Raw genomic sequence first — 11,321 nt, forward strand, 5'->3', positions numbered from 1 at the left:
TTCTCTAATTTGCATATCAGCTTTAGATTGGACACATTCAAGCCAGGGAGTGGTTTCATGTAGACTTCCTCTTCAAGATCTCCATGTAGAAAAGCTGTGTTCACATCCAACTGGTGGACGAACCAGTCTTTGGCAGCTGCAACGGCTAGAAGAATCCTCAAAGTGTTCATTTTCACTACGGGACTAAAGGTGTCAGAATAGTCTTGCCCTGGAATTTGGGTGAATCCCTTTGCTACCAGTCGGGCTTTGCATCTTTCAAAACTTCCATCAGCCTTAAGCTTGGTCTTAAAAATCCATTTGCATCCAATTGTATGCTTGCCAGCTGGTAAAGTAGTGAGTGACTAGGTTCGATTTTCATCAAGAGTAGCAAGTTCTAATTTGATAGCTTCTTGCCAACAGGGATACATCACAGCCTCCTCATAAGTTTTGGGATCTGTGTTGGTGATCAAGGCAATGGAGAATTTTCTTTTGTTTTCGGATAGACCATGATAGGACATAACATGAGAAAGAGGGTACCTACTTGAAGTTGGTGGTGTAGTTGAGCTAGTAGTTAGAAAACAATGATAATCTTTTAGGTAGGAGGGACGTTTTCTTTCTCTGTGAGGTCTTTCAACAATCGGGCCAACATTCTGAGGAATGTGAGGTGCAGCAGTATCCTGTTGATTGTATAGTGTGTTTGGTGCACTGATTTGTGGTGAATTGGCCACTTGGCCTTGTGGTGCTATGTTTGGATTTGTGATGCTGTGATAATGAGATGCAGAGTGTGTTGATGGTGCATTGAAAGGAGTGGTGTCAAAAAGAAGAGGGTCTGATAATTGAGTTGATGATGCATGGCACTTTTGGGAGAGTTCTGAATTCTGTGTATTGCACAAAGGTAAAGTGTTCTCATAGAAAACTACATCTCTGGAGAGAAAAATTTCTTTAGAATATAGATCATATAAAATGTACCCTTTTACTCCTTGTTTGTAGCCTAAGAAAATGCATTTTCTAACTCTTGGGTCGAGCTTTTTTCTATTAGCATGAATGGTTGCAGCAAATGCTAAACATCCAAAGACCTTGAAATTGAGTATGTCAGGTAGTTTTTTGTGAAGAATATCATAAGGGGATTTATTTTTCAAAATATTGCTGGGAATTCTATTGATGATATATATGGCATGAGCGGCAGCATAATGCCATAGTTTCTTTGGTAAGTTTGCATGAAACATAATTGCTCGGGTTACTGCCAAAATGTGTTGGTGTTTCCTCTCAACTATGCCATTTTGTTGAGGGGTTTCAACACATGTGTTTTGGTGTATAATACCCTTTTCTACATAGAATTCAGTTAGTTTGAACTCAGTTCCATTGTCTGATCTAACTTGTTTAATAGTTTTGTTAAACTGAGTTTGAACTAACTGAATAAATTTTTTAGCAGTGTGGCAGCTTCAGATTTATGTTTCATGAAAAATAGCCAACAAAATCTACTTTTATCTTCCACTATTGTGAGAAAGTATTTGTGTCCAGCAGTGAAATTAATATTAATTGGTCCCCATATGTCTATGTGTACTAAATCAAATATTTCTTCTGACATAGACATGCTTATTGGAAATGGAAAACGCTTTTGCTTAGCATAATGACAAGACTCACAAGGACTGGTACAAAGATCAGATTTATTGATGAAATTGTAATTTTGTTGCAATACAAAAATTCTGTCATTTGGTAAGTGACCTAGTCTAAGATGCCATAAGTTTGAGGTACTTCTATTCTTATTGTCATGCAGCTTATTACTATTGCTAAGATGTTGTGTTTGTGGTGTGAAGAATGCTGCTGCAATTGTTGGTCTTAGTTGAAAGTTCCTTACAGGTTTTAGGTCTTCAAATGCATAAAGTCCCTTCTTTTGCTCAGCTACACCAATCATCTTCGAGGAAAGGCAGTCCTGGATCTTGCAACATTTTTCATCAAAGACAAATTCACATTTGAGCAAGTTAGTCGTTTTGGAAACTGATATGAGATTAAACTTAAAACTTGGAATGTACAAGACCTTTGTGAGAAAAAAAGTTTTGGAGAAAATTATAGTCCCAGCTGTTGAAGTAACAGTATTGGTTCCATCTGGATCCTAACAAGTATGGGTTCTATTTTATGTAATGAGTGAAAGGACTTTAAACAGTATGCTACATGATCGCTCGCTCCTGAGTCAATCACCCAGGAGCTAGGTTTAAAGGTTGAAACAGACATGGTATGAGCAATACCTTGATGAGAGGGTAATGCGACAATTTGGTTTATGGCATGTTGAGGCTTGTGTGTATCCAAAGACGGCTGCTTCAAGAGAGCTAGCAAGGCATGCTTCTGTTCTCTTGTGAATTCCAATTCTGCACTACTATCCTCTACTAGCTGGTCATCACCGATTCTTGCAAAATTCTCGTCTTCAGTGATAGCATTGTTGATTGCACTGCTTTCTTGTTTGAGGTGAGGAGGTAAACCATGCTTCTTGTAGCATGTATCGATTAGATGGCCAGTTTTCCCACAATAGGTACAGACTTTTGTTCGTCCTCTTTCTCTGCCAGTAGTTCTTCCTCCCCTGCCTCGGCCCCTTCCTCCTTGTGTTGAGGGTTGATATGGAGCAGCGCTGTTCATCAAGATTTTGTTTTCAGTGAGGGGTTCACTACATTGGAACTATCTTTCTTGTTGCAAAAGCAGTGAAAAAGCTTGTTCAATACTTGGTAAAGGTTGCATCAGCATTATTTGTGACCTCACTATCGCATATTGTTCGTTCAAGCCTCTGAGAAAGCGAACGATATAGGTCTCATCTCTGTATCCTCTCATAAAAGTTCCACACGTACAATTCCCGTTCTTGCAATGTATGCAGTTAGGTAGGGGCCTAAAATTCTCCAGCTCTTCCCAAATACTTTCAGCCTAGTGAAGTAGTCGGTCATGTTCAAATCACCTTGCTTCAGAGTGAACATTTCTTCTTCCAATCCTGCTACCTTGAATACATCTCCCTGAAAATATCTGTGTTTCAAATCTTTCCACAGATCTGAAGCGACATTGTGCCACATCACGCTTTGTGCTATGTCGGGACTAAGTGAGAGGGTGATCCAGGAGATGACGTAGTCGTTGCATCGTTCCCACACTTCAAACAAAGGATCTGTTGGTTCTGGTTACTGATGCTTCCATTCACAAATTTGATCTTGTTCTTTGAGCTTAGTGCACGCAGCATGGCCCTCTCCCAACTGTGATAGTTGTTTGAGTTTAAAACCATGGAGATTAGCGGTGAACCAGAACTCTCACCTGGATGCAGATAATAGGGACTTGTCGGATCTACGATTGAAGAGGCATGAGTTCTTGGTGATTGAGTCTGATTGATTTGTTGACTAACCAGACTCGCTAGGGTTTGAAGATCGATTCCGGAAATTGTCGCATCGGGAACTGGATTTGGTGGACGATTAGCCATTGATCGAGAATTGAAAGGAGAGAGGAGTTCTTGATCAAGATTTTGAGTGCCAGAAAACGAACAGATGATCAAATCGAATCAAGAAGAGAAAGAATCACCGTGATTGAAAAGGAGGAAGAGATCGATGAGGTATGGATTCACTAACTCTTCACCAACAGTTCAAGTTCTTCAACCTTACTCCACGCTCACCGCACCATGTGAAAAACGGTTCGAGTTATGAGCAATAAGGGATGAACACTGAACATTCAAGAACAAGGGAAGAGTACTTCTGAACTCTGAATTCTTGATGTGAATTGCAGAGAGTGAAAACTTGATTGGTGAATCTCAATTGTAAATGTTACAGGTTCAGCTATATATAGAGTGAATGTCACTAACTAACTATCCTACTTGGCATAAATACAACAACAAGCAGTTACTTAACAGGAAGAGATAACTGCCTAATTAATTCTATATAAAGGAGTGTAAGGTGTGAGTAGAAGAGGGTGAGATCTGAAGGCATAGAGTTGGTTCACAAATACCATGTCAAACAAAGCACAAATTGATTCCAAACAAACTACATGCCTGTTCTTCGTTCTTCATTGTTTTTATTTTTTTCAATTTTTATTCATTGAAAAAAACTCAACTCAACTCTCTGAAATAACACTACCTCAGAAGTAGTCAGAACCCAAATTAAGAGAAAGATTGTATTTTTTAAAATAGAAGAACAAGCACCTCAATTATCAGCACCCTCAAATTTTTGCATGTTGAAGAAGGGTGTTTGTGTGTCGGTGTGTGTAAAAAAAAAGACTACAAGAAAAATCCTTGTTTAGTATGTCTTGAATGGATTAATCTCTACGTACAAGTGATTTTACTATACAAGTCTTACAAGTTCTCTAATTGATATTACGCTCAAACGCTCTTGTTATGCACATATGTTTCACGCGCCTCTAAGAGATTTTTAATTTTTGAAAGGATTCCGTTTCCTTTTTCGAATTTCTTGTCTTCTCTCTTCGATCTCTTTTGTGAGTTTCTCTCTGCCTTCTCCTTCGTTGTTTACGTGCGTTTTTCTCTGCTTTCTCCTGCTTCATTTACGTGCTTTTCTCTCTCTGTTCTCTTTCTTTGTTATTCTCGATTTCCATTATTTTTTGACATCAAGCTCTGAAATTGTTTTTGAAGATAATGGATAATTCAACTTCAGATTCTCAGATGAACCAGTGCGTGAACCTTGCCTGTGAAATTTGCTGTTAATTCTTCCTTATTTGAATTGAATCTAATGTACTATTTCTGATTAGAATTAATATAATCTTGTCCATTTTATATCAGACGTTCGGGTGTAAATCAGGAATATTTGGGTGTATTTTTATAAAAGTTTGGATGTATTTACAGTTTATGACTTTTCATCTGACGGAGGGTGAATTGTCTTATTCTTTTAGTTGAATTATTTTAGTTTCTGTTTAGTTATGATTCATGAATCTGGTTTTTGTTATTTTTTATGATGGTTTTATAGTTGTATTTGCATTCTATAGTTTATGCTTGTTTTAATATGGTGTATTTTGCAGCCCTTCTGTGGTGTATTTTGGGTGTATTTTGCAGCCCTTGCTGACTTTGGTGGCTGATTTTAGTGTACACGTAACATAACTCATTTTTGTATCTGCAGTAAATTTAGGTGTAAAATGAAGATATTTGGGTGTAATACGAAGATATTTGGGTGTAAAACAAAGATATTTGGGTGTATTTTTATTCTGACGAGTTCTGCATAATTCAGAACTCTTCCTCTTCCTCCTCCTCATCTTCTGCTGCTTCTTCTTCTTCATCTTCTTATTTCATATTCTCATAATTCTTTTTGGGAGGAAAAAATCAAACAAAGAAGAAAAAATACATAATGTTGCAAAATCAAAAGAAAAAGGAGGAGAAATACGACAATGAAGATGAAACACACGAAGAAAAAGGAGGAGAAACACAAAGGAGGAGGAGAAGAAGAAGGAAGAAGAGGAGGAGGAGGAGAAACGCGAAAAAAATGACAGTTATGGTTTTCATCGAGGAAGAAGAAGAGTCGTTCATAATGGTAAGTAGCGCGCTTTGGAAACAGGAAGTGGTTGAGTAACGTGCGTGTATTTACTCTTGAATGTGGGAGTGTAATGCGCGTGTATTTTGTTGGGCTTGTGCCAACTTGTAAGACTTATAAACCAAAAAAACTTGTATGTGTAGCATACCTGGTCTTGAATAAAGGTAAATATAAAAAGATGTATTATTAAAATTTTAATTTTTGTTTTTACAAATATAGAAAGAAAAATCCTTGTTTTAAATTTTTATTTTTTGGAGTTATTAAGATTAGAATTTTGAATCTTAGAATAAAAATTTTAATTTTATATAATACTGAATCTTAATTTTTATAAATAAATAGAATCTAAATAAAAGACAAACTTAATTATTTTATATTTTACACTCAAATTAATTTTTTATATATTTTATTTGAATTTAAAATATTATATTTGATTTGGATTCTAAATAATTAATTTATCACATTATTTTACTATTACAAGAATATAAAATTAAAAAAATACCTGTATATATAATCCTAATAATACATTTAAAAGATGCTCCAAAAACTTACTTTTGTTACTTTTTGTCATAGTTACTTAATATTCTAATAAATTATTGTACAATAACTTAATACAAAATAATTTATCCTCTAATTTTAAAAGTACTAAAAAATGGCAATTTTTTATATAAGAAAAAGCATAGCGTCCAAGTGTTCACTACAAGATTTTTGTTTATTTGTGGAGGTTTTTTTTTCTTATTTGTGGAGGTTTATAACCCCCACCAAATGGTTTGTGGGGATTTCCAAAACCCCCAAAATTTGAGGTGCCACGAGGTCTTTTGTGGGGGTTTTTAAAAACCTCCACAATTTATTCAGTGGGGGTTTTGTGTGTTTAGTGGAGGTTTTATATTGAACTTTTGTGGCAGTTTTAAATCACTTTTGTGGCAGTTTAAAACCCCCACAATTTGACTTTTCAATTTGACACAAATTAACTATTTTGTGAGGTTTTCAAACCTCCACAAACCTTGTAGTTATTTATTTTTAATTTCAAATCATTCATTAATCTCAATTTAAAATCCTAAACATTCATTAATCTCATCTCATTTACATATTCTCAAATTAAAATTTTATTTTTTAATATTAAAATTTAAAAACTAAATCTTTTATAACACAAATCTTTTAAAAACTAAATTTTTGATAAGTGCAACACAGCATGCTACAGACAAACATTCTAAGAATAGAATGAATAAATAAAAGATATACAAAGAAAATGTCTTCTTTCATGAATCAACTTGTATCTTTTATAAGCTGCAACATCAAATTATCCATTCGAGATGCACAAAATTCAAGAAGTATAAATATAGTTTTAATTCAGCAGAATAAGTAAACATATAAACTCTGAATAAAAGTAAACAATAAAGCTAATTTTAGAAAAAACAAAAGATGCTATACTTTACAAAGAGCTCTGTATTCCTTCTCAAGGTACTTGATACATGACTTCAAGTAGTATAAATAGCTTACACAGTTCTTTGTCTCTTTATTATAGTGTCCTCTGACAAGTTCATCTCCTCCAATGCCGACGTTACTACCTCTAAAATTGGCCACAATAATCCATCCATAATCTTGTAAGGGCCAACCTCAGAAAGAAAGTCCAAGTAGGGTTTGAGCCTCACAATACCCTGAAAGAAATAGTTCAGTGACATCAAAAGGACCAGTTTGAACATAGATGAGCTTCATATCTACCAGTCCACCTATGCCTAAATAATTTAACAAAGATTTATTAATAAGAAAGCAATTCTATATGCAAATCATTGAACCTATTATTGTTCAAACACTAGTCTTTCTAACAGCAACAAAAGCACTAACCTTGTAACACCTCTATATTGAGATGTTCTCTAGCCAAAGGTATCAATGGATTTTCTATGATTAATTTGCTTCTGGTTCTGCTCCACTATTTCGTCATGCACCCTCTTCTTTGTAGTGCTCATGACAGCATGTGATGCTTGTTGTGAGGATGTGACACAACTTGATTGGGAGCTTGGACTCATGGACAACCTCAGTGATCGTAAAGGGTGTTAAAGCAAAAGCTGGACATTATGCCCAAACAGACCTGAGAATTGAAAAAGAGAGATTATCTTTACAAGAGAAAATATTAAAATGAAACTAAGATAAGAAAGAGATCGATCAGGTAACTGAATAGGAGAAGAGAGATAGTGTTTGTGGTTAATTAATGAATTAATATATATATATATATATATAATAAAATTTAAATTCTTTTAATATTTATTTAACTGAACCAGTAAATTAAAATTATTTGACTAGCCTAAATTGATTACAATCAAATAAGACTAATTGATATATTTAACTAAAACGATGCAATTAAAATATGATTAGATAAAGGTTTCAAAATGCATGAAACGTAATAGTAATTATATCTTGTTTTTATTTTATCAATTTCCTTATTTTATCAATTTTCTTATTACGACACTAGCTAGGAATGCAAATAAGTAGTTTATTAGTCTTATCCCAACAAGAATGTGAAGCACAGACCATAATGATTCTAAAATAACCTTATGGAAAATATTGGAATGTATGATCGGAGAGAGAGTTTTATGTTAGTACTTATTGACACTTATTATGGATAAGTAAGAACAGGGAATTATTTGATTCAAGTTACACTAGACCTCCTTATCAGCAATCACTAATTCTCAATCACGTCCACAACATTAGAGACACTTCATAAAAGGAACATGAGCATAGTTTCTAAGGGCAAGACAGAGTAAACCTCCTCTTATTGGCAGAGTTATCAGGAACTGGAATGAAAACTGGATCATTGGATTCAAACAAGAAAAAAAAAAGGTTGAGATATGTGACGCTATGCTAACCATAGCCACCAATCAGCAGAACAAAATTTCAATCCAATCATTAACAGGATAATGGAATTCAAAAACAAAATTTGCAAGCTAAAATGAAGACATACCTTGCAATGTTCAACACAAGTTGATGCAAGATGAAATTAAAATGCAAGTAAAAAAGACTTGTTTATTTTTTGTGATGCTATGCTAACTGTGATCATCAATGATACAAGGTGCAAAAGAAGGCAACAAATAGAAAATGACGGATTAATAACTGTAATGACAATATTAAATATGAATGGATTTTTTCTATATAATATGCAATGCATTGCAAGCAACATACAAAAACAAAATAAATTAAAAGAAAAGAATGAAGATGAGGAAATTTCGAAGAGGACAAAATGGTCAAAGAGCGTGCCCTTTCCTGGAAGCCTTCACAGTCCACACCCACCAACTGTACAAAAACCAAAGCCACTTTTCTAGAAGTACCCTTAATCCCTTTTTCCCCTTCTTCCAAGTCTCACACACACATTTCTTAATTACTATTATAATATTATTCCAACCTGCATGAACCTTCAAATCACATATACACACACCAATCTTTATCTCTCTTTCCGTATATAAACCCCCTAATAAACACTATCTTTGCCCATTGCACTTCCTAATCCCAAAACCACTCTCGCTCTACACAATCACTCATAACTGAATAGTAGTTTCAGTGGAGTCGATATAATGGAAGCATTGAATAATAGAAGATTATTGCAGTCACATTCAGTCAATATTATAATAGAGATTACTGCTGTTATAGTATTTGAAATATGAATTTAATTTTTTTTCCTTTCTTATAATGCTCAAAATCCTGCCCTGCATCTAATTTCTTCCACAATTACCAACTAATTTAAATAATAAAAGATTCTCATTGCAATCTTTGTTACTCACAAAACTATATACTATATCATATGATTTTTCTGACCTCTATACACTGTGGTCCATGTTCCAAGTTTCCTCTGCTAGCCTCAAGCTCAGGGCTCAGAGCAACACTTATCACTTAATTATAGCAAATAACAAATCTTGAAAGATAGGCAGTTAAAGGCAGTTAAAGAGAGATAGATCTAAGTTTAAGGTAAGACGAAGGCAGTTAAAGAAAAACACTATATAAATAAACAGATGAGGACTTAATTACTCATGCATTCTAAGACCAACAAAACCCTCATAAGAAAATCTCATATATAAATTCCTGGATGAAAGAATAAAAATAAACCTACAATATAATTGAAAATAAACTGTTAGTTTTAACTTTCAATACCTGTTTCAGGTTAATCAAGAAGTTCCAGGTTAGATAAGCTTGGACAATTGCACGAGCACTCAGAAATAGTAGCTGATAACCATTTTCCTAACCTAAATTCAGTATCCAGCATTAGATTTGAGATTCAATTCAATGAAACAATAGATAGATAATAACGTCAACCATGCTGGGGTGCATTTACATTTGATAGAAGAAAAAGTTAAGTTGACAACCATTACTATGTAACAAGCTTGCTGAAGAATGCAAGGTGAAACATGGAAACAAAAGAAACAAAAAAAAAAACGTAGAGCATGCAATTGGACTATGGACCATGGACAATTGGTATCAGTTTTGTTAGACACAAAAAAAGCAACCATCTCAATATGTAAATTAAATGTAGATATTATTATAATGTCAAATTTAGTAATTTACCTCCAATTGAGATTTTCGAAAAATAATGATAACATGGAAGAAAATATAGCTGGAGAGTGAGAGTGAGATGAGATGCAGAGTAAACTGATAAAATCTATCAACTCAAACCTGCAAAAGCATCAAACAAAGGGAAAAAATATTCATATAATAATCTTTTTTTTCCTCATTCATTTTCACCTTTTCGGCTGCGCACTCTGAGTCACGTTCAATCCGAAAACAAAATTTCACAGAAAAATAAAAATAAAATAATCGAAACTTGAAACCCCCCAAAACAATGCTCTGCTCGTTCTTCTTCTCTGAAATTAGAACACAAGTTTGACACACACACACACACACACATTTTCCCAACCATGGCTGTAGTCTATTTAGCCAATAAACAATTACAGCAGAAGCATATAAAGACCGCTTCGGATCTCACCATACACATATATTCAATCCAAGCAACTTTTGAATTCCTAAAACCATCCATTGTTAGCTACATGATGACATTAATATGGCAAAAAACCAAAATGCGCATAACATGGTTAACCCGTTCGTCCACTAAAGGAAACGGCACAAAACAAAAACCAAACATGACCAAAAATAAATAAATAAAAAAAAAAAGAAGAAGAAATAGCAATACAGAAATAGCTGAGAAAAAAGAAAGAACACATTTAGGAAAATCCAGAAGCAGAGCGAATGGAATTTGCAAGGATCTGATATGTGAGGAGTTTACTTAGCAACCATTCTGGCGATGAAATCCTCATAACGGATCTTACCATCGGGGCCAACATCAACCTCCCTGATCCAGAAGTTCTCGATCCAGAAGCTCTCTACCGCAACGTACACGGCAATGGTGACGGTGCCGGCGGAGGAAACGGCAGCGAGAACGGCGGCAAGAATGGCGTATGTAGAAAACTTAGGGTTTCATTCTCTGTCAGCGAACTCGGTGCCTCACATTTTGGGAAAAAAAAAAAGAGAAAATGATGTTTTATTCCAAAACTTTGAATTTTAATTAATTATGAGTGGAGGTTTTTTAAAATGCCATAAATAAAATATATTGTGGAGGTTTTTAAAACCTCCACCAAAATACTCCCTTAAATCAATATTAATCTTGTAGTGGTTGATGATGATGCCTATAATCTTGACATGTGTTGCAGAAAATGCAACGCCTATGACACATCATCGAAAAAATCAAGAAATAGATGGTATATGAATGCAAAAAGTTGTGCAAAAGCCTAAATCAGTATATAAAATGGTGTAAGGAGCAATGTGGTGGGGATGAAGATGCATATAAGAAATGCATAGAACAAATTAAAGGAC

At 34.5% G+C, this 11,321-nt stretch overlaps 1 protein-coding gene and 1 long non-coding RNA gene across 5 annotated transcripts; both read right to left on the reverse strand.

Moving 5' to 3' along the window:
• Positions 1-341: 341 nt before the first annotated feature.
• LOC148575488 (uncharacterized) lies at positions 342-3,032 on the reverse strand. Its single transcript, XM_088506256.1, has 5 exons — positions 2,817-3,032; positions 2,694-2,755; positions 2,179-2,602; positions 1,544-2,092; positions 342-857 (listed from the first exon to the last, which is right to left on the reverse strand). The coding sequence occupies exons 1-5, from the start codon at positions 3,030-3,032 to the stop codon at positions 342-344; spliced, it is 1,767 nt and encodes a 588-aa protein (XP_088362382.1).
• Positions 3,033-6,821: 3,789 nt separating this feature from the next.
• On the reverse strand, positions 6,822-11,004 carry LOC110268203 (uncharacterized). Of its 4 annotated transcripts, none has more exons than XR_015905027.1 (5): positions 10,778-10,956; positions 10,020-10,127; positions 9,609-9,700; positions 7,314-7,557; positions 6,822-7,204 (listed from the first exon to the last, which is right to left on the reverse strand). It is a non-coding gene; the product is annotated as an uncharacterized LOC110268203 (long non-coding RNA). The 4 variants fall into 4 exon arrangements; XR_015905025.1 differs by having other exon boundaries at positions 6,822-7,126; positions 10,778-10,942; XR_002356314.2 differs by lacking the exon at positions 10,020-10,127 and having other exon boundaries at positions 10,778-11,004.
• Positions 11,005-11,321: the final 317 nt, after the last annotated feature.

The sequence above is a fragment of the Arachis ipaensis genome, chromosome B2 (genome assembly GCF_059453495.1).
Source record: "Arachis ipaensis isolate K30076 ecotype BB chromosome B2, ASM5945349v1, whole genome shotgun sequence".
Taxonomy (NCBI): domain Eukaryota; kingdom Viridiplantae; phylum Streptophyta; class Magnoliopsida; order Fabales; family Fabaceae; genus Arachis; species Arachis ipaensis.

Bases quoted from the DNA above. Each gene is read 5' to 3' on its own strand.
- LOC148575488 (XM_088506256.1), bottom strand. From the start codon at position 3,032: ATGTGGCACAATGTCGCTTCAGATCTGTGGAAAGATTTGAAACACAGA. The intron at 2,756-2,816 runs GTACGTGTGGAA...TCGCTTTCTCAG, and splicing joins ACATTGCAAGAACGGGAATT to AGGCTTGAACGAACAATATG. The intron at 858-1,543 runs GTACACATAGAC...TGCAATACACAG, and splicing joins CAGAAGAAATATTTGATTTA to AATTCAGAACTCTCCCAAAA.